The sequence below is a fragment of the Salmo salar genome, chromosome ssa15, assembly GCF_905237065.1.
Source record: "Salmo salar chromosome ssa15, Ssal_v3.1, whole genome shotgun sequence".
In the NCBI taxonomy this organism is placed as follows: domain Eukaryota; kingdom Metazoa; phylum Chordata; class Actinopteri; order Salmoniformes; family Salmonidae; genus Salmo; species Salmo salar.
In genome coordinates, this window is record NC_059456.1 from 64,088,065 (window position 1) to 64,106,956 (window position 18,892).

The 18,892-nt window shown below is 41.7% G+C and overlaps 1 protein-coding gene across 1 annotated transcript in view; it reads left to right on the forward strand.

The window, feature by feature from the left end:
- Positions 1-18,892, forward strand: part of nup210 (nucleoporin 210) — a 62,677-nt gene that overhangs the window by 19,673 nt on the left and 24,112 nt on the right. Inside the window, exons 12-28 of the mRNA XM_014145440.2 lie at positions 3,057-3,212; positions 3,429-3,639; positions 6,447-6,592; positions 8,753-8,971; positions 9,135-9,308; positions 10,346-10,538; positions 10,690-10,796; positions 12,946-13,050; positions 13,917-14,018; positions 14,767-14,895; positions 15,217-15,344; positions 15,552-15,687; positions 15,784-15,846; positions 16,301-16,480; positions 16,568-16,648; positions 16,802-16,933; positions 17,248-17,406. Of these exons, the coding sequence (XP_014000915.1) occupies positions 3,057-3,212; positions 3,429-3,639; positions 6,447-6,592; positions 8,753-8,971; positions 9,135-9,308; positions 10,346-10,538; positions 10,690-10,796; positions 12,946-13,050; positions 13,917-14,018; positions 14,767-14,895; positions 15,217-15,344; positions 15,552-15,687; positions 15,784-15,846; positions 16,301-16,480; positions 16,568-16,648; positions 16,802-16,933; positions 17,248-17,406 (2,421 nt within the window). The remainder of the gene's footprint in view (positions 1-3,056; positions 3,213-3,428; positions 3,640-6,446; positions 6,593-8,752; positions 8,972-9,134; positions 9,309-10,345; positions 10,539-10,689; positions 10,797-12,945; positions 13,051-13,916; positions 14,019-14,766; positions 14,896-15,216; positions 15,345-15,551; positions 15,688-15,783; positions 15,847-16,300; positions 16,481-16,567; positions 16,649-16,801; positions 16,934-17,247; positions 17,407-18,892) is intronic.

The following is an 18,892-nucleotide window of genomic DNA, read 5'->3' on the forward strand; positions in this document are numbered from 1 at the left end:
AGTGACCCAACACACCTCCAGGCTGTGTAAGGCCTATTTGATCAAGAAGGAGAGTGGTGGAATTCTGCATCAGATGACCTGGCCTCCACAATCACTTGACCTCAACCCAATTTAGGATAGTTTGGGATGAGTTGAGCTGCAGAGTGAAGGAAAAACAGCCAACAAGTGCTCAGCATATGTGGGAACACCTTCAAGACTGTTGGAAACGCATTCCAGGTGAAGCTGTTTGAAAGAATGCCAAGAGTGTGCAAAGCTCAAGGCAAAGGGTGGCTAATTTTGAAGAATATAAAGTATATTTTGATTGAACACTTTTTTGGTTACTACATGATTCCATGTGTGTTATTTCATAGTGTTGATGTCTTCACTATTATTCTACAATGTAGAAAATAGTAAAAATATAAACCCTTGAATGAGTAGCTGTGTCAACTTGGAAATTGCATTCACGAATGAATGTGACTGTTTTTAGTCTTTGCTGTAATCAAGGCTTTACAAAAAACATTACAACATACTCTCTGGTACGCTTATAATTCATTTGGTATTGTTTACATTGTTCCAAACGGTCAGAAAAATCATATTGTAATCTGACAGCACACATAATATGCAAGCAGCGCATGCTCCTTACATTCTTTTTCTTGATCTCCAGTTTTATCCACAACTAGTCAAATGTTTTCCAAACATCCGACTTCTCCTTTACCTCGAGAAACCAGTAAAATTCTCCTATTGGTCACGTGCATGTGATGCATACATGCGTCACGTAAAGAGAGCAAGGGTTGAGGGAATAGGGAATGTTTTTCCAAAACGAGGGATTTCAGTAACTTCAGTCAGAAATTGCTGTAATTGCAGTGCGTTCGGAAAGTATTCAGAACCATTGACTTTTTCCAGATTTTGTTACGTTACAGCCTTATTCTAAAATGTATTGTTTTTTTTCCCTCATCTACACATAATACCTCATAATGACAAAGCAAAAACAGGTTTTTAGAAGAAAAAAAAACGGAAATGTCACATTTACGTAAGTATTCAGACCCTTTTACTCAGTACTTTGTTGAAGGACCTTTGGCAGCAATTACAGCCTCGAGTCTTCTTGGGTATGACGCTACAAACTTGGCACACTTGTATTTCAGGAGTTTCTCCCATCCTCTCAAGCTCTGTCAGGTTAGATGGGGAGTGTCACTTCATAGCTATTTTCAAGTTTCTCCAGAGATGTTCAAGTCTGGGCTCTGGCTGGGCCACTCAAGGACATTTGGAGACTTGTCCCGAAGCAAGTCCCTCGTTTTCTTGGCTGTGTGCTTAGGGTCGTTGTCCTGTTGGAAGTTGAACCTTTGCCCCAGTCTGAAGCCCTGAGTGCTCTGGAGCAGGTTTTCATCAACGATCTCTCTGTACTTTGCTCTGTTCATCTTTCCCTCAATTCTGACTAGTCTCCCAATCCTTGCCGCTGAAAAACAACCCCACAGCATGATGTTTCCACTACCCCGCTTCACCGTAGGGATGGTGCCAGGTTTCCTTCAGACATGACGCTTGGCATTCAGGCCAAAGAGTTGAATCTTGGTTTCATCAGCCCAGAGAGTCTTTAGGTGCCTTTTGGCAAACTTTTACTGAGGAGTGGCTACCATCTGCCCACTCTACAATAAAGGCCTGATTTGGTGGAGTGCTGCAGAGATGGTTGTCCTTCTGGAACTCAGAGGAACTCTGGAACTCTGTCAGAGTGACCATCGGGTTCTTGGTCACCTTTCTGACCAAGGCTCTTCTCCCCCGATTGCTCAGTTTGGCCTGGCGGCCAGATCTAGGAAGAGTCTTGGTGATTCCAAGCTACTTCTATTTAAGAATGATGGAGGCCACTGTGTTCTTGGGGATCTTCAATGCTGCATAAATGTTTTGGTGTCCTTGGTTTTCCCCCTGACATGCACTGTCAACTTTGGGACCAAAATAGACAGGTATGTGCCTTTTTATAAATCATGTCCAATCAATTGAATTTACCACAGGTGGACTTCATTCAAGTTGTATAAACATCTCAGGGATGATCATTGGGAAAACCTGTTCGCTTTGTCATTATGGGGTATTGTATGTAGATTTTAGCATAAGACAGTAACGTAACAAAATGTGGAGAAAGGGTCTGAATACGTTCCGAATGCACTGTATGCTACTGTCAACTTGTAAAACTGGCCAAGTATGTACTGTATAGGTGTAGTGGAGATGGAGTGTCCATTATGCATCAACAGATTACTTATGTTGCTTGTGTAGCTCTGAAATGTGGTCTTGATGGCTCAGTTGGTTGGGAACACCAAACTGCTGTGTGAGTGGCTACATGAATTCATTTGCAATGCAACCATAATAGAATGATCATAGGAGACACAAAGCTGAGTATGATCCTATTAAAAAATAAACTCTTCCCTTCAATTTCTAGCACGACCTCCTAAGAACAATTTGATACAAAGCCATACTGAGCAGCACAGCAGGTCAATTTGATAAAGCCCCAACTAATAAACATTTCTAAAATCCTGTTTTTGCTTTGTCATTATGGGGTAGTGTGTGTAGATTGACATTTTTTTATTTAATCTATTTTAGAGTAAGTCTAACGTAAAAGTGGGAAAAGGGACGGAGTGTAAATACTTTCATAATGCACTGTATGTTGCAGTTTCAGCGACATGGATGATAAACTGTGCAGCAAGTCTGAGCACAGTCAAATCAATTGCGGTCGGACTCCCTCTAGTAATTTGTGTGTCTTAATTATTTCATCAAACCGTGCACTTCAAGCAGCCGACAAGGTCAGTGCATATAGTTGAGTTGATTAAAACACATAGGATATGTCTATACATGTATAAATAGAAATAAATAAAAAATCAACCATACGACTGTTTGAAAGAACAGACAACTCTTGGTCGACCTATTTTTTTTGGGGGGGGGCAGAGCTAATATTTAGACATTGCTTTTCTGAATCCTCTTTCATTACTTCTTATTACTACCTTCTAATTTGTATAAGGCCAGACACTGGCTTAAAATGACAGAAGTTTAAGTGTCTCTTGATGTTGTGTATTTACCCATGTTTCATTGTGTACCAGGCAGCAGGAGGCAGTGGGAATTTCAGCTGGTCCTCCTCTAACCTAGCCGTTGCCACAGTGACAGTCAAAGGAGTGATGACGACCGTCAGTGACATCGGCGTCAGTGTGGTGTACGCCCATGATGTACGCAACCCAATGCACTATGGTGCGATGAAGGTGAGACCGTCTGTGTGTTTACAGAATAACCTCATTACATATCTTACGTCTTTTTGAACTGATATTAAAACTGTACTGGTTGGTATATAATGTTTGGAAGAACGTTACGTCAATTAAAATAATTAAACAAGTCCATTGAAACATTTTACAAGAACTGTTACCATTGTCTGGACTTCAGCTGACATGTCTCACTGTCCTTCTATCCCCCACCCCCAGGTGTATGTGGTAGAGCCCGTGGGGATGGACTTCTCTCCCTGCCCGGTGGAGGCCCGTGTAGGGCTGGTGCTGGAGCTGCCCCTCCGGATCTTTGGCTTGCTAGGGGAGGGGGGAAAGTGGGGAGTGGAGCAGCGGGTGATGCTGAGCGACTGCAGTCACTTTGACCTGCAGGTGGAGGAGGAGACCCAGGGAGTGTTCCAGCTGCTGGAGGGTGAGGCATTCCCCCATACTCTGCTCATAAAAACCTGCAGTTAAAACCCTGACAATACTTTACCTAGCTTGGGGGCAGAGCCTTCAAAAAGACCCTCTGTAGTGTTCAACTTTTATGTCCTTCTCAGATTGGCAATACGGTTTTAATTTCCCTTGATCCACAGAGGAGCATAAGATCCACCACTTACATTTGATTACTAGCCTTGGATTTGAAGCATCTTATTGTCTGTTGTGTGTCTGTGTTGAGTAAGGTGTGTATGAAAACAGGTAGACTTTGTTGTCCTCTAGGGCCGGATTGCAGCCATATGTCTCTGTCTGTCTCTCTCCCTCCCTACAGGTGTTAGACTTCAGTGCAGCTTTTGACATTATTGATTATAGCCTACTGCTGGAAAAACGTATGTCTTATGGCTTTACACCCCTTACTATAATGTGGATAAAGAGTTATTTGTCTAACAGAACACAGATGGTGTTCTTTAATGGAAGCCTATCAAATATAATTCAGTTAGAATCAGGAATTCCCCAGGGTAGATGTTTAGGCCCCTTGTAAATATTTCTAAAACTAAAAGTATTGTATTAGGAACAAAACACTCACTAAACCCTAAATCTCAACTAAATCTTGTAATAAATAATGTGGGAATTGAGAAAGTTGAGATGAATAAACTGAGTAACACTAGATTGTAAACTGTGATGGTCAAAACATATTGATGCAATAGTAGCTAAAATGGGAAGAAGTCTGTCTATAATAAAGCGATGCTCTGCCTGCTTAAGAGCACTGTCAACAAGGCAGGTCCTACAGGCCCTAGTTTTGTTGCACCTTGACTACTGTTCAGTTGTGGTCAGGTGCCACAAAAAAATGCAATTGGCTCAGAACAGGGCAGCACGACTGGAGAGAGCTAATATTAACCCCTGGTCGGGCTGACATCCAGCGAAAAATCCTATCGCCATTAGCATAACAACATTTTATTAATTTTTTTCAAATATAGGACTATGTTATATCGTTTTATAGATACACCTCTCCTGAATCGAACCACGTTGTCCGATTTCAAAAAGGCTTTACAGCAAAAGCAAAACATTAGATTGTTAGAGGAGTATATCGTAAAAGTAGCCACATAGCCATTTTCCGACCAACCACATGCATCACAAATAACCAAAAAACAGCTAAATGCAGCACTAACCTTTGACAATCTTCATCAGATGACACCCCTAGGACATCATGTTACACAATACATGCCTTCTTTTGTTCGAAAAAGTTCATATTTATATATAAAAACAGCATTTTACATCGGCGCGTAACGTTGACTAACTATTTTCCCTCAAATGCATCCGGTGAAACAGCGCTACAATTTACTAAATTACTATTCGAAAACATTTTTAAAATGTAATATTGTCATTCTAAGATTTATAGATGAATATCTCTTGAAAGCACCTGTAATGCCAGATTTAAAAAATAACTTTACTGGGTAATCTCACTTTGCGATAAAAGGGGATGCGATACTCAGAAAATAGGCTACCGTTACAGGTCAGCGCCATCTTGGAACAATCGCATATCAAATCTAGTCTTGTATACTATTGTCAATAATCCCTTACCTTTGATTATCTTAATCAGAAAGCACTTCTAGGAATCCCAGGTCCACAACAAATGTATTTTCGTTCGAAAAAGTTAATCCTTTATGTTCCAATAGCTTGTTCTTGTTAGCGCGTTCTGAAGGCTGCACCAAAAGTTCCGTCGTGCGCGGGACTCCACTTTCGAAAAAAATCTTTTTTTTTTTTTATTTAGGTTCATTCAAACATGTCAAACGTTGTATAACATAAATCTTTAGGGCCTTTTTCAACCAGAGCTCCAATAAGATTCAAGGGGGACGATTGCATTGTGTTTCAAAACGTTTCGAAAGGGGAGGGTAGCCAGGGGCGCCGGCGTCATAATGGTGATGGCCCTCTCCGTGTGACCACGTTCCACTGCGTCTCATTCATTCAGTTTTCACAGTAGAAGGCTCAAATCACTTTGTAAAGACTGGGGACATCTAGTGGAAGCAATAGGAAGTGCTCAATGAACCATTGCTCACTGTGTGATTTACAGGCAAACTGAAGTTGAGTCCGCAAATCAGAATTCCACTTCCTGTTACGATCGGTCTCGGGGTTTTGACTGCCATATGAGTTCTGTTATACTCACAGACACCATTCAAACAGTTTTAGAAACTTTAGGGTGTTTTCTATCCACAAGTATTAATTATATGCATATCCTAGCTTCTGAGTTTGAGTAGGAGGCCGTTTAAAATGGGCACACATTTTTTTCAAAAATCGCTGTAGAGCCCCCTATCCTAGGCGAACGACAAGAGGTTAATATTATGCATGTCAATCTCTCCTGGCTGAAAGTGGAGGAGAGATTGACTTCATCACTACTTTTATTTATGAGAGAAAATGGGAGGCACGCAGTACTACACAGAGCCATGACTACATGGAACTCTATTCCACATCAAGTAACTGACGCAAGCAGTAACATTAGATTTAAAAATCTGATAAAAAAAACACCTTATGGGACAGCGGGGACTGTGATGCAACACAAACATTGGCACAGACACATGCATACACAGACACGCAATAACATACACACTATACATACACATGGATTTAGTCATGTAGTGGTGAAGTAGGGGCCTGATGGCACACAGTGTGTTGTGAAATCTGTGAATGTATTGTAATGTTTTAAAATTGTATAAATTGCCTTAATTTTGCTGGACCCCAGGAAGAGTAGCTGTTGCTTCGGCAGCAGCTAATGGGGATCCGTAATAAATACAAATACAAATACAGGTAGGTTGGCTCCAGGGCAGGACCACTGCAGTGGGGTACGGGCCCAGGCTCTTGCCCCAGGATACACAACCCTGACGGTCAGCTACACCCACGGCAACGTCCACCTCAGCACCAAGATCACCATTGCTGCCTACCCACCACTCAGAGTGAGTCCATGCCCCCCCACCTGTACCTTAAGGCATGGCCTAATTCACACATGTTCATTTCATATTGGTCTACTTCAACCTCTTTCCCGGTCAAAGCACAAAAAGACTTGCGATTGAAGTCGTTTTGTATCTTTGTGTTGATTTGTAAAGCTTGTTTTTAACCCCTACACACCCTGATGAGTTGTCCTTTTCCTGTGCTCTTTGTTTTGATGCTATCTAAAATCTGCTCAGTGATCTTCACTCACTCTACTCTCCCAGCCAACTCTCCCCAGAGCAGAAAAGCCTTTCTCTTAATTAGCAGAAGATTGGGACACGCACACACTTGCGCTAAAGCCTGTCGCATGCTTCCCAGTCGGAACAGTTTGCGCCTATATTATGCCGAAATGTTGTGACTTTTTTTGTTCGTTTTGGTGTTAGGCAGGGTTTTTTTTTTTTTTTGCTGTTCGCACACCTAACATTTTTCTTAAGGGAAGTCTAAGTTCGGTAGCTGAAGTAAATTCGAATACAATTTTATTAATCACATGCTTCGTAAACAACAGTTGTGGACTAACAGTAAAACAAATGCTTACTTAAGGGCCCTTCCCAACAGTGCAGAGAGAAAGAAAAGAGATAAATAATAGAAAAGTAAAATGCGTAGTAATAGATACACAATGAGTAACGATAACTTGGCTATATACAAGGGGTACCTGTACCGAGGTGATATGCAGGGTATGAGGTAGTTGAGGTAAATATGTACCTATAACTAGCAATAAAGTGACATAGTAAACAGTAGCAGCAGCGTATGTGATGAGTCAAAAAGTTTGTGCAAAAAGGGTCAATTGCAGATAGTCCAGGTAGCTATTTGGTTAACTATTTAACTAACTATTTAGTAGTCATAGCTTGGGGGTTGAAGCTGTTCAGGGTCCTGTTGGTTCCAAACTTGGCGTATCGGTACCGTTTGCCATGCAGTAGCAGAGAGAGCAGTCTATGGCTGGAGTCTGACAATTTTTAGGGCCTTCCTCTGACACTGCCTGGTATAGAGGTCCTGGATGGCAGGGAGCTCGGCCCCAGTGATGTACGCCCCTTCGTCGGTGATTGGTCAACAGTACTCCTCATAGTAGTGGGAACTATGGATGGGGTTCTTCAATGAAGTGTTTGTCATTCACTTACTGCACCAAACATCTTAGTTAGATGTAAAATTATGCGACTAAGACCTCAAAAACTTTACAGATTTTGTTTATTTATCTTAGATTAATTCTGACTAATTTGAGGAAGTGTATACTGGGTATGATGTTGCTATGGCGTCTCAAGAGGGACAAACAGTAAAATTACCGTAATATCTCGTTTTTCAAGCGAAGGTCTTTTAAGGGATTATGCGAGGCACAGACGTTCGCTTAGCTGCTAGGAGAAAACCGAACTAGTATGCGGGCGCCTTTCAACACACATACTTTCACAACATGCACTTTTTCTCTGCGATCAGGGCAGAAGTGCAAGGATCAGCTAATGTTAAATTACCTCCTGGGTTTCGTCAGTGTTTTGTGCGTTTTAATTATGCACTCAATACACTGATTTTGTTTTCTCTTGCTGCTTTGGCTCAAGTACTTCACTGTAATGGAATTGATGTCAACTCGGCCCATAGAATGGACAATTTATGTAAAGCAGAGAGGCATCTCCATTCTCATGCATGGATCATTTTGTCATGCATCTTCTCTTCCATGACCATGGGTTTTCATCCCATTAGCACAAGTGCATGGTAACACAGTGCTCTTTGGTACACTACCAGGAAATTCTTTTATTTTAGGACGTTAAGATAAGCTTCTAATGAGTGAGCCAGACTTGTCGTTACTCTTACTCTTAGAAGGACTCTGGGAGTTTACGCTCCCTTCAAATAGCTACTGTAGCATTTACCTTACCAACCTTTTACCACGTTGTCTGTCGTGCTTGACCTAGTTTGGCTGTCTCACTTGAACACATTCATGTGTTATTTTCTTATTTAAAAACCTCCTGAAGTCGAACCATTTTAGGATTAACAGTGTCAAACCTGAGAGCTTTATCCAGAAAACATCTAACAAAAAATAAGCAGTAAATGTTCTTCATCAAATATAATTTGACTCTACAAAATACAGTATGCCACTTCTCCATTCACAAACCTGTACATGCTCTACATGTTGTCATGTGCAGGCTGTGGACCCTGCCTCTGTTGCCTTGGTGACCCTGGGCTCCTCTAAGGACATGCTTTTTGAGGGCGGGCCCAAACCCTGGGTCCTAGAACCCTCCAAGTTCTTCCGGAACCTAAAGGCTGAGGATGAGAACAGTGTTAGCCTGGCTCTGACCGGGCCCACCTCCCGCAGCTACCTCCGACACTGGGTCAGAGCCACCTGTAGAGCCCTGGGAGAACAGGTGAGGGAATGGGCTTTTCCTTGTTTGGCACCTACTGAATATGGCCCTAGGCTTTAAAAAACGTTCTAGCTCTTGAAAATGCACTGTAGATGAAATGCTTTGTTACAAACGGTAATACGTGTGTTATGAACAGGTAATAAGCGTGTTATAACTACCTCTCCAGGTATTGGCACTTACTGTGGGGAACCAGCCTAGTCTGACCAATCCCTATCCTGCGGTGGAGCCAGCAGTGGTGATGTTTGTGTGCGCCCCTCCCTCTCGCCTCACCTTGGTCCCTGTGTACACAAGTCCCCAACTGGACCTTACCTGCCCTCTGCTGCAGCAGAACAAACAACTGGTGAGAAAATAAAAGGGCAGTGTTCACACAGCACACATACAAACACACTTGGCACAGGAGCTGGCTACACAAAAAAAGGTGGCGGCAACAGTAAACATGTCATCCCTCACGAATGATGCATTAAGTGATCTCTATGGCAAGACGCATCGTTCACCCAAGTTGAGTAAAAATTGGGCCAGTGGTTGCTGAGATATCGTGTGGGTTAGCTAGACTCATATCCCAGAGTCAAATAGATCAAGTGATCTAAACATGTGCCTGTTATAGCACCACGTGAGGTCGATATAAATATTCTTGCATATATTGAGTCTTGACAGTGTTTGCTACATGTGTACCAAATGTGGTTACTATACAAATATTCTTGACTGATTTTATATGCATTATATGTTTATTGGTCAATAGCAGCCATGTTGTTTTAGGTACTAGTCTGGAAAATGTAGACCTTTGTCCGTAGATGCCACACATCTAATTTTGTGCAGATTGATCATTCGGTGTCAGAAGAGTAGCGTGTTTTTCACAAAATTCCAAATGGTGGAAAATCCATCATGGCAACCTTTATGGGTCCCTGAGGCAAATGTTGTTCCTTGTAAGGAGAGACTTATGTACCAAATTTCATGACTTAGGTCAAACTCGGTGAGGTGCGTGACCTTTCAAAGTTTGCTTTTTCAATTTCAATCTCTTGTAATAGCGCCACCATCTGGCCAATCAGTGTCATTTTGTAAATGCCTGATCTCTATGGCAAGACGCATCATTCACCTAAATTTCTTCAAAATCGGGCCAGTGCTGTTTTGAGCGATCGCGTGTGACTAACGTAAGAACGAACATACTAACGGACGGAGACAGATCCACATTCCCCTCCCCAATATCATTGTGGGGGACAACTAAAGACATAAGATCACGTCAAGTTTGCCGTTCTGCCTTTCTTATTTGCACCTGGGGGGATAAATAAAGTTGTATTGAATTGAATGTCTTCCTCCCTGTCAGTTTAATTTAGAAAGAAATAGTGCGTTGGAAGAACTGTGTAACATTATTTGTTGCAGGTGCCTGTCTCAAACTACCGCAACCCTGTGCTGGACCTGGCTGCCTTTGACCAGCAAGGCAGGAAGTTTGACAACTTCAGCTCTCTGAGTATCGTCTGGGAGTCGACCAAGGTGTCCTTGGCCAGTATCGAACCCACCATGCCTATGGAGCTGGAATTACTGCAGGACAGCAACAAACAGAAGAAACTTCATGGTATAATTTTGATATTCCTCATGATGGTATTCTTGCTTGATTTTATTTTTATTCTTTGGTCTAATACCAGGTGAAACCAGGTATAATACCAGATGTTTTTGAAGGCAATTTCAACAGTTTTGTCCAACAGAAATGTCCTCTTGTGTGTCAGGTCGTCAGACGGTCCTTGTCCACCACCAGTCTGGGACTGCTGCTATCACAGTAACAGCTCTGAGTTACCAGGTCCCCCACCTCAAGGCTGCTAAGGTTCTCAGTCCGGTAAGACAGAAACACAACCTTTAGCAGAGAAACATCACACTTACCTTACGTAAGTAGACAAGCCACCATTTTGAGAGCCATTGTGAACATTTGCAGGTTTTTCACTTCCTATGACTGGCAGGCAGGATGCTGTTGGCTGAGTGTGTGTGGTGGCCTGTGACCACAGAAAATAAACATTTCATCGGCTTAGAGGTTGCTATAGCAACACAAGACATGAGAGCCGAAAGTCAGATCTTCAAGAACTGTACAGATGTGACCCACCACCTGGATTCGGTCCTATGTAGTAAAATTTGACATTGGATGAAAGTAGAGACTCTGAGCTAGGAAATTGTATATCATACACTGCAGTTGAGGAACAATGGGGAAATAATTCTGCTTTGAAATTTGATAAACTTGTAACCCCACTTTTGAGAAAATGGCCCGTGAATGTTTTGTTACACATACCGGAGAGCTCTAATTTGCCTACACACATTTAGCATTGTTCACACCCTCTTAAGCCTTAGCCCCACACATCTCTTTTAAGGATTCACAGTGTGAAAGTAGAAGCAAAAAGTAGTAATAAAAAATAAATTTTATCTAGTCCTTGGTCTATGTCCTAATCGGACTTTGATGCAGGTCATGTTATTCACATTACCGTCTCTTTTGTTTAGACATGTAGCTAGCTAGCTAAACAATGAACTATAATCTGAAATCTAATGCCGCGTTCAAAACTACTTGGAAGTCGAAAATATCTGACTTCCGACTTCAGTGCATTCAACTGGGAACTCGGAAAAAACTAGCTCCAACTGGGGAAACATTTATTTGAATGGTCGTCCAACTTGAAATTCCAACTCGGCACTCTTTCTAGAGCTCCGACCTGAAGTGAGGATTTGACCTCGTATTTTTCGGATTTCCCAGGTATTTCGAACGCTGCAATACTACCATGCATGGCTCTGCAGGTAGCTAAAGCTAACCAACTAGGTTCAATGTTAGCTAGCTAGCTAACATTAGACTATTACTAGCAATGCAAATGGTTTCAGAGATACAAATACTATTACTACACAGATCATACACGTAACATTAGCTAGCGAGCCAGCTAGCTAACAGTACGCATTAACTTGCAATGAAAATGACTCTGGCAAAATTAGAAACTTATAACATCTGAAAATGTAGCTAGACTCCTACCCGTATACATGGATGAACGCTTCTCTCTCTGTCATGGATGTGATGGTTGCCCTTAGTTTGAAGATGTAATCCGGAGACCAGTGTTTTATACAACAGTCTTCTTTCTGTTCTCTTTTTGAACTCTCTCCGCATTTAGCAATCATCTCTCTGCTTCCAACGGGCATTACACTGATTTCAAAACTCGGTCAACTTCTTCCATGACAACGACACCGTTTCTCCCCAACCATTGTCATCAGAAGACTCTACCATGTCTGGGTCAATTCAAATGTTTTTACGTAAATCAGGGATTTCCTCATTGTCTGATTCATTTTCAGAGTCAGCATGGCAGAATCATCCTCTAGAAAGTAGTCCATCACAACTTTTTCCCACTGAGCTTTGTCAAGGGCACTATTACCTTCAGGGCAGCAATGTTGAGAGAAGTAGAAAAATGTTTTCAGTTCTTCATGATATCTTTCAAAAAAAGCTGCAGTAGAAAGGATTATCCACACATACTGAGCTGCTCATGTTAGACAGAAGCATGCTACTTGTCCAGCCCATCCATTATCTCAACCAATCATGGCTAGAGGGAAGGTTCCTGTATTTTTCCATGGCTAAACCAACCCTTGAAATGTAACAATTTCATTAATATTTACAGATGGAATACAAGTTTGTTATTAAGGCACATGAAAGTTTACATGTTCCCGGAGGCATTTCTGCAACAACAACAAAAAAAACCATTTTATTTTTAAAAAATTGTTAAAATGCCTCTCCTGTGAAGTAGTGACGTGCAACATAGGCCTAGTTTCTTGAAACGGGTCACAAATACTAAATTACAGCATTTAATTTTGCCAATGATACTAAGACTTCCCCTATGATTTCACTTGACCTTAACCACAGAACTCAACTTTTTAAGAACACTGCCATGTAGGGTAATCTCATCTTGGTGTCACTCTGACACCTGTAACCATGGCACCCATCCTGTTTTATCTCTCCCTCTTTCTGGCAGTTTGATCCTCTGACCGCTGTCTCAGCCACCCTGGAACTCCTATTGGTGGAAGACGTTACCGTCAGTCCTGAAGCTGTCACCATATACAACCACCCTGACGTGCGGGTAAGAACTGGAGCCTGTGTGAAATGTTCAGTAGTGTTACAGATAGAAATGTATGGCATAGAGCTGACAGAATACAATGTGACCCATCCTTCACTGTCGCTGTCAAAGGTAATATCTGCTCCGTGTATCCCATTTCTATGGTCCTATAGTCTTCCCTCACTGGGCACCACTACTACTGTATCTTAATCCTGTCTGACCGTTGACCTGCCTTACACTGTAATCTTCTTACTGAGGTCACTACCTGCCATGTAACCCCCTCATTCAGTCTCCCTCTGTATTACTGACTGCTCACAGATCCCAACTAGCTGATAGCACTGGATTATGATGCCTTGAAATTAGAGCTGGGGCGATAAACCAAAAAATTATAGACACCGACCAAACCGACCACTTATCGTAGACATTTTGCTGATATCGTTCATTACGATAAATAACCTATAGGGCCCTACTAGAGAAATGTGAAGTTTGAAATGAAATAAGTTTGCTAATATGGTTGTTGATGGGACAATTGATAGCTACAACATTGAAAGTAGTAGTAGGAGTTATTTCTTTTTTTACTTTGGTGCACATTAATGATAGAAACGTATCGTTCAATTTATTGTGATATGGATTGCTTTTTATATATTGCCCAGCTCTACTTGAAATATTACACACAGGTGGCCCACTAGCCTGGCTGATATATTACACACAGGTGGCCCACTCAGCATGGCTTATAAATTCTGCTGCATGGATTTTCACTCTTATTACAAATAATTACTTGTGGCCCATGATGTGAAAAACATGTACCTTTCAGCTGATATTGTGATGGGCCTTGACTGCTTCTTTGTCATCTTTGTCATCCATGGCTTCTCCTGTTGTCTATCCTTCAGGCTGACCTAGCCCTGAGGGAGGGCTCAGGGTATTTCTTTGTCAACACCAGTGTTGGAGGGATAGCAAATGTGGTGTACCAGGAGGCCCAGGGATCTGCTGAGGTGAGGAGAATCACAGAACACTCAGAATGACAATGCTGCTGAGCTTACCATTCTCTTTTGAGTGTACTATGTATAGGGTTAGCATACCATGGTTAAATATATGTGTGATGATGTGTTGTATACCTGTCTTAGTTCCTACACCTCCCTTGGCCCCTTATCATCCTACTTTCTTTTTATTTATTTATTTCACCTTTTATTTAACCAGGTAGGCAAGTTGAGAACAAGTTCTCATTTACAACTGCGACCTGGCCAAGATAAAGCAAAGCAGTTTGACACATATAACAACACAGAGTTACACATGGAGTAAAACAAACATACTGTCAATAATACAGAATAAAAATAAGTCTATATACAATGTGAGCAAATGAGGTGAGATAAGGGAGGTAAAGGCAAAAAAGGCCATGGTGGCAAAGTAAATACAATATAGCAAGTAAAACACTGGAATGGTAGATTTGTAGTGGAAGAAAGTGCAAAGTAGAAATAGATATAATGGGGTGCAGAGGAGCAAAATAAATAAATAAATACAGTGGGGGAAGAGGTAGTTGTTTGGGCTAAATCATAGATGGGCTATGTACAGTTGCAGTGATCTGTGAGCTGCTCTGACAGCTTTCTAACAATATTGTAGCTGACATGATGCTCTGAATGCAGCATTGATGAAACATTCGTGTGCCTTGAGAAAGGTGTTGTAACATAAAACGAAAACATCATATAAACCCTTTCATCACTGTGGCCTCTCCATGTGCTCTAGGTGCTTCCAGTCCAGCCGGGGACAGTGCAGGTGATGGTTCATGACCTCTGCCTGGCCTTCCCAGCCCCTGCTACGGCTACGGTCCACATCTCAGACATCCTGGAGGTTTATGTCCGAGTGGTTGACAAGGTAAGTGGCCAGCCTCAATACTTTATCCTGCAGGGCAGAGATCCAAAGGCTGTGTATCAGTGGTTTTCTGAAACCACAGGAAAGTATTGTTCACTATGTGAAGAATTCAAGAAATGGATATATACATACAAACAGGATTAAGATGCTGTGAATGTTGGTTCGATCCTCTCATGGCAATAAAGCCAACTTGAATTTGAGTGTAGCTGCTTGATTACTTAGTAAAAAAAACACATACAAAACACTTTTATGCAAATGACTAATTCAATTAGAGCCCAAAATAGTGCTTGTCATATTAAAAAAACATGAACTGGTTTCTTGCAGGTGGAGATTGGTAAATCTGTGAAAGCCCATGTCAGGGTTCTGGATGACAACAAGAAGCCCTTTTTGGCCAAATATTTCCGCTTTTTGAATCTGAAACTCAGTGCAGCGTCCGGTATCATCTCTCTGCAGTAAGTTACTGTTACATTAATGAATCATATAAGTATAAAGTTTTGTTTTTAGAGCAGATATTATTACATGAACACCATCACATTGCCATTGTCTGTGCCACTGGGAATGGAGAAACGGATAGGAATTACTCCTGCATGCACGTATATTTTGCCTACGTTTCAGTAAAGTAGACATTGAGTTCACAATTCATGTTGTGTTTTCCCCAGAGCACTTTCAGATCCCTCAGAGAAGGACACGGCAATCTTCCTGGTCAAAGGCTTAGCAATTGGACAGACCAGCGTGTCTGCTATGCTAGTAGACAAAACTGGAAGGAAGATTGCATCTGCTCCTCAGCAAATAGAGGTAGGAGGGTTTTCATGACACTCACTGAAACATGTTGTCCAATGATGTTATATTTTGTGTGTTGAAAGACACTCATTTTTGTTTTGGTCTTTCTAGGTGTTCCCACCATTCAAACTGATCCCCAGGAAAATGACTCTGATAATCGGAGCCATGATGCAGGTACATTGGATTGTTACATGTACTCTGGTCTCTGCCCCTGCTGTCCCCCACACTGATAAAACAGGATGTCCTGTTTGGAGAATCTCCTTTTGTGAAGATAATTTGAATCACCATACGCTTTAAAATAGGCCTTTCCAGCTTACCCATTGAGCAACAGCTCGTTTGTGTTCTTTGCATTTGTGAAGCTCTCCACATGCTATTTAATTGCTGAATATTAAGTAATTGTAAATACACACACCCTGTGAGTAACCTGTTGATTTAATCTCCAAATCTCTAGTGTTGATTATTCTAACAGACCATGAATGATTTGATTGCCTTGAGAAATTTAAAGACCCCACATTGACAAGAGTTGAACACGCTGTCAGTAGCCTCAGGGCCAGTCACGTGAAACTGATAGTCTACCATATTTATGACACACACAGACACCACCCTTTACCTCGTCTCCATGTTGTAGATCACATCCGAGGGAGGCCCACAGCCCCAGTCCAACATCCTCTTCTCCATGGCCAATGAGGAGATGGCATCTGTTAACGACATAGGTCATGTCAGGGGCGTCGCCATTGGCAACGTCACGGTTACAGGACTGGTTCAAGCTGTCGATGCCGAGACTGGGAAGCTTGTTGTTATCTCTCAGGTAAAATACCTGTACATCATCGGTACATCATCTGTTTTTCACCAATTGAAAGTGATGTACTTCTATTCTGATGTTTCCTATGAACAGGATCAAGTAGAGGTTGAAGTTGTGCAATTGAGGGCCATTCGCATCCGGGCCCCTATCACCAGAATGAAGACTGGGACACAGGTAACACATAATAAGTTAACTGTATTCTCAAATGGTCTCTGACAGTGTCCACAGGACATACTTCACTCTAAGTGAGATGCGTTATATTGTGAAAATCAAGACTTACAGACGTGTAAGCTGCTTTGAGTTGCCTCATCCTGTCCCTTCTCCTAGATGCCTGTGTATGTGATAGGGCTCACCAGCAGTCAGACCCCCTTCTCCTTTGGCAACACCCTGCCTGGCCTCACCTTCCATTGGTCCACCACCAAGAGAGACATCCTAGAACTCCAATCACGACATGCCGAGGTGGGAACCAGTTTTTGATCTCGAGTTTTTCTTCTTGATGAGTGACAAAGGTTCCATTCAAGGCCACAGGCACTTTAGTCTTCAACTGATTCTATAATAAGCCATAAATAGTGTAGTGGAAAAACTGGTTTGATTAATTTATAGATGAGTCGGATATTTTGTTTCGAGCTCCTATGATCCTTTGTATCAGAGTGACTGAATTAGGACAAAATGATGCTCCACCTTCACCAGAGAAACATCTGATATTTATACTGTCTCATTTCTAACTCTATTTCTGCTTTCATTCACTGATTAAAATGCTTATCTCTTTGTAGGCCTCTTTCCAGCTCCAGTCAGAGCATAACTTTGCTATGCGCGTAACAGGGAAGACTAAAGGAAGGACAGGGCTGAAGGTGGTGCTCAAAGTCACCGACCCAAAGGCTGGACAACTGGAGAGGAAGCTACTGGAGCTCAGTGATGAACTCCAGATCCAGGTATTATACTTATGAAGGCACCTACAGTACCAGTCAACAGTTTGGACGCACCTACTCATTCAAGGGTTTTTCTTTATTTTTTACTATTTTCTACATTGTAGAACTATGAAATAACACACATGGAATCATATAGTAACCAAAAAGTGTTAAACAAATCAAAATATATTTTATATTTGAGATTCTTCAAAGTTGCAACCCATTGCCTTGATGACAGCTTTGCACACCCATGGCATTCTCTCAACCAGCTTCAACTGGAATGATTTTCCAACAGTCTTGAAGGAGTTCCCACATATGCTGAGTACTTGTTGGCTGCTTTTCCTTCATTCTGCGGTCCAACTCATCCCAAACCATCTCAATTGGGTTGAGATCGGGTGATTGTATAGTCCAGGTCATCTGATTCAGCACTCCATTACTCTCCTTCTTGGTCAAATAGCCCTTACACAGCCTGGAGGTGTGTTGGGTCATTGTCCTGTTGAAAAATAAAATAAAATCCCACTAAGTGTAAACCAGATGGGATGGTGTATTGCTGCAGAATGCTGTGGTAGCCATGCTGCTTAAGTGTGACTTGAATTCTAAATAAATCACAGACAGTATCACCAGCAAAGCACCATCACACCCTCCTCCTCCATGTTTCACGGTGGGAACCACACATGCAGAGATCATCCGTTCACCTACTCTGCGTCTCACAAAAACACTGCGGTTGGAACCAAAAATCTCACATTTCGACTCCAGACCAAAGGACAGTTTCCACAAGGTTAATGTCCATTGCTCGTGTTTCTTGGCCCAAGCTATTCTCTTCTTGTTATTGGTTTCCTTCAGTAATTCTCCTCTGAACAATTGATGTTGAGATGTGTCTGTTACTTGAACTCTGTGAAGCATTTATTTTCGCTGCAATTTCTGAGGCTGGTAACTCTAATGAACTTATCCTCTGCAGCAGAGGTAACTCTGGGTCTTCCTTTCCTGTGGCGGGCCTCATGAGAGTCTGTTTCATCATAGCGCTTGATTGTTTTTGCAACTGCACTTGAAGAAACTTTCAAAGTTCTTGACATTTTCAACATTGACTGACCTTCATGTCTTAAAATTAATGATGGACTGTCATTTGTCTTAGCTTATTTGACCTGTTCTTGCCATAATATGGACTTGATCTTTTACCAAATATGGCTATCTTATGTATACCACCCCTAACTTGTCACAACACAACTGATTGAGTCAAACGCATAATAAAGGAAAGAAATTCCACAAATTAAGTTTTAACAAGGCACACCTGTTAATTTAAATGCATTCCAGGTGACTACCTCATGAAGCTGGTTGAGAGAATGCCAATAGTTTGCAAAGCTGTCATCAAGGCAAAGGGCTATTTTGAAGAATCTCAAATGTATATTAAAAAAAAAAAATTGCTTACTACATGATTTCATAGTTTTGATTATCTACAATGTAGAAAATATTAAAAATAAAGAAAAACCTTTTGAATGAGTAGGTGTTTCCC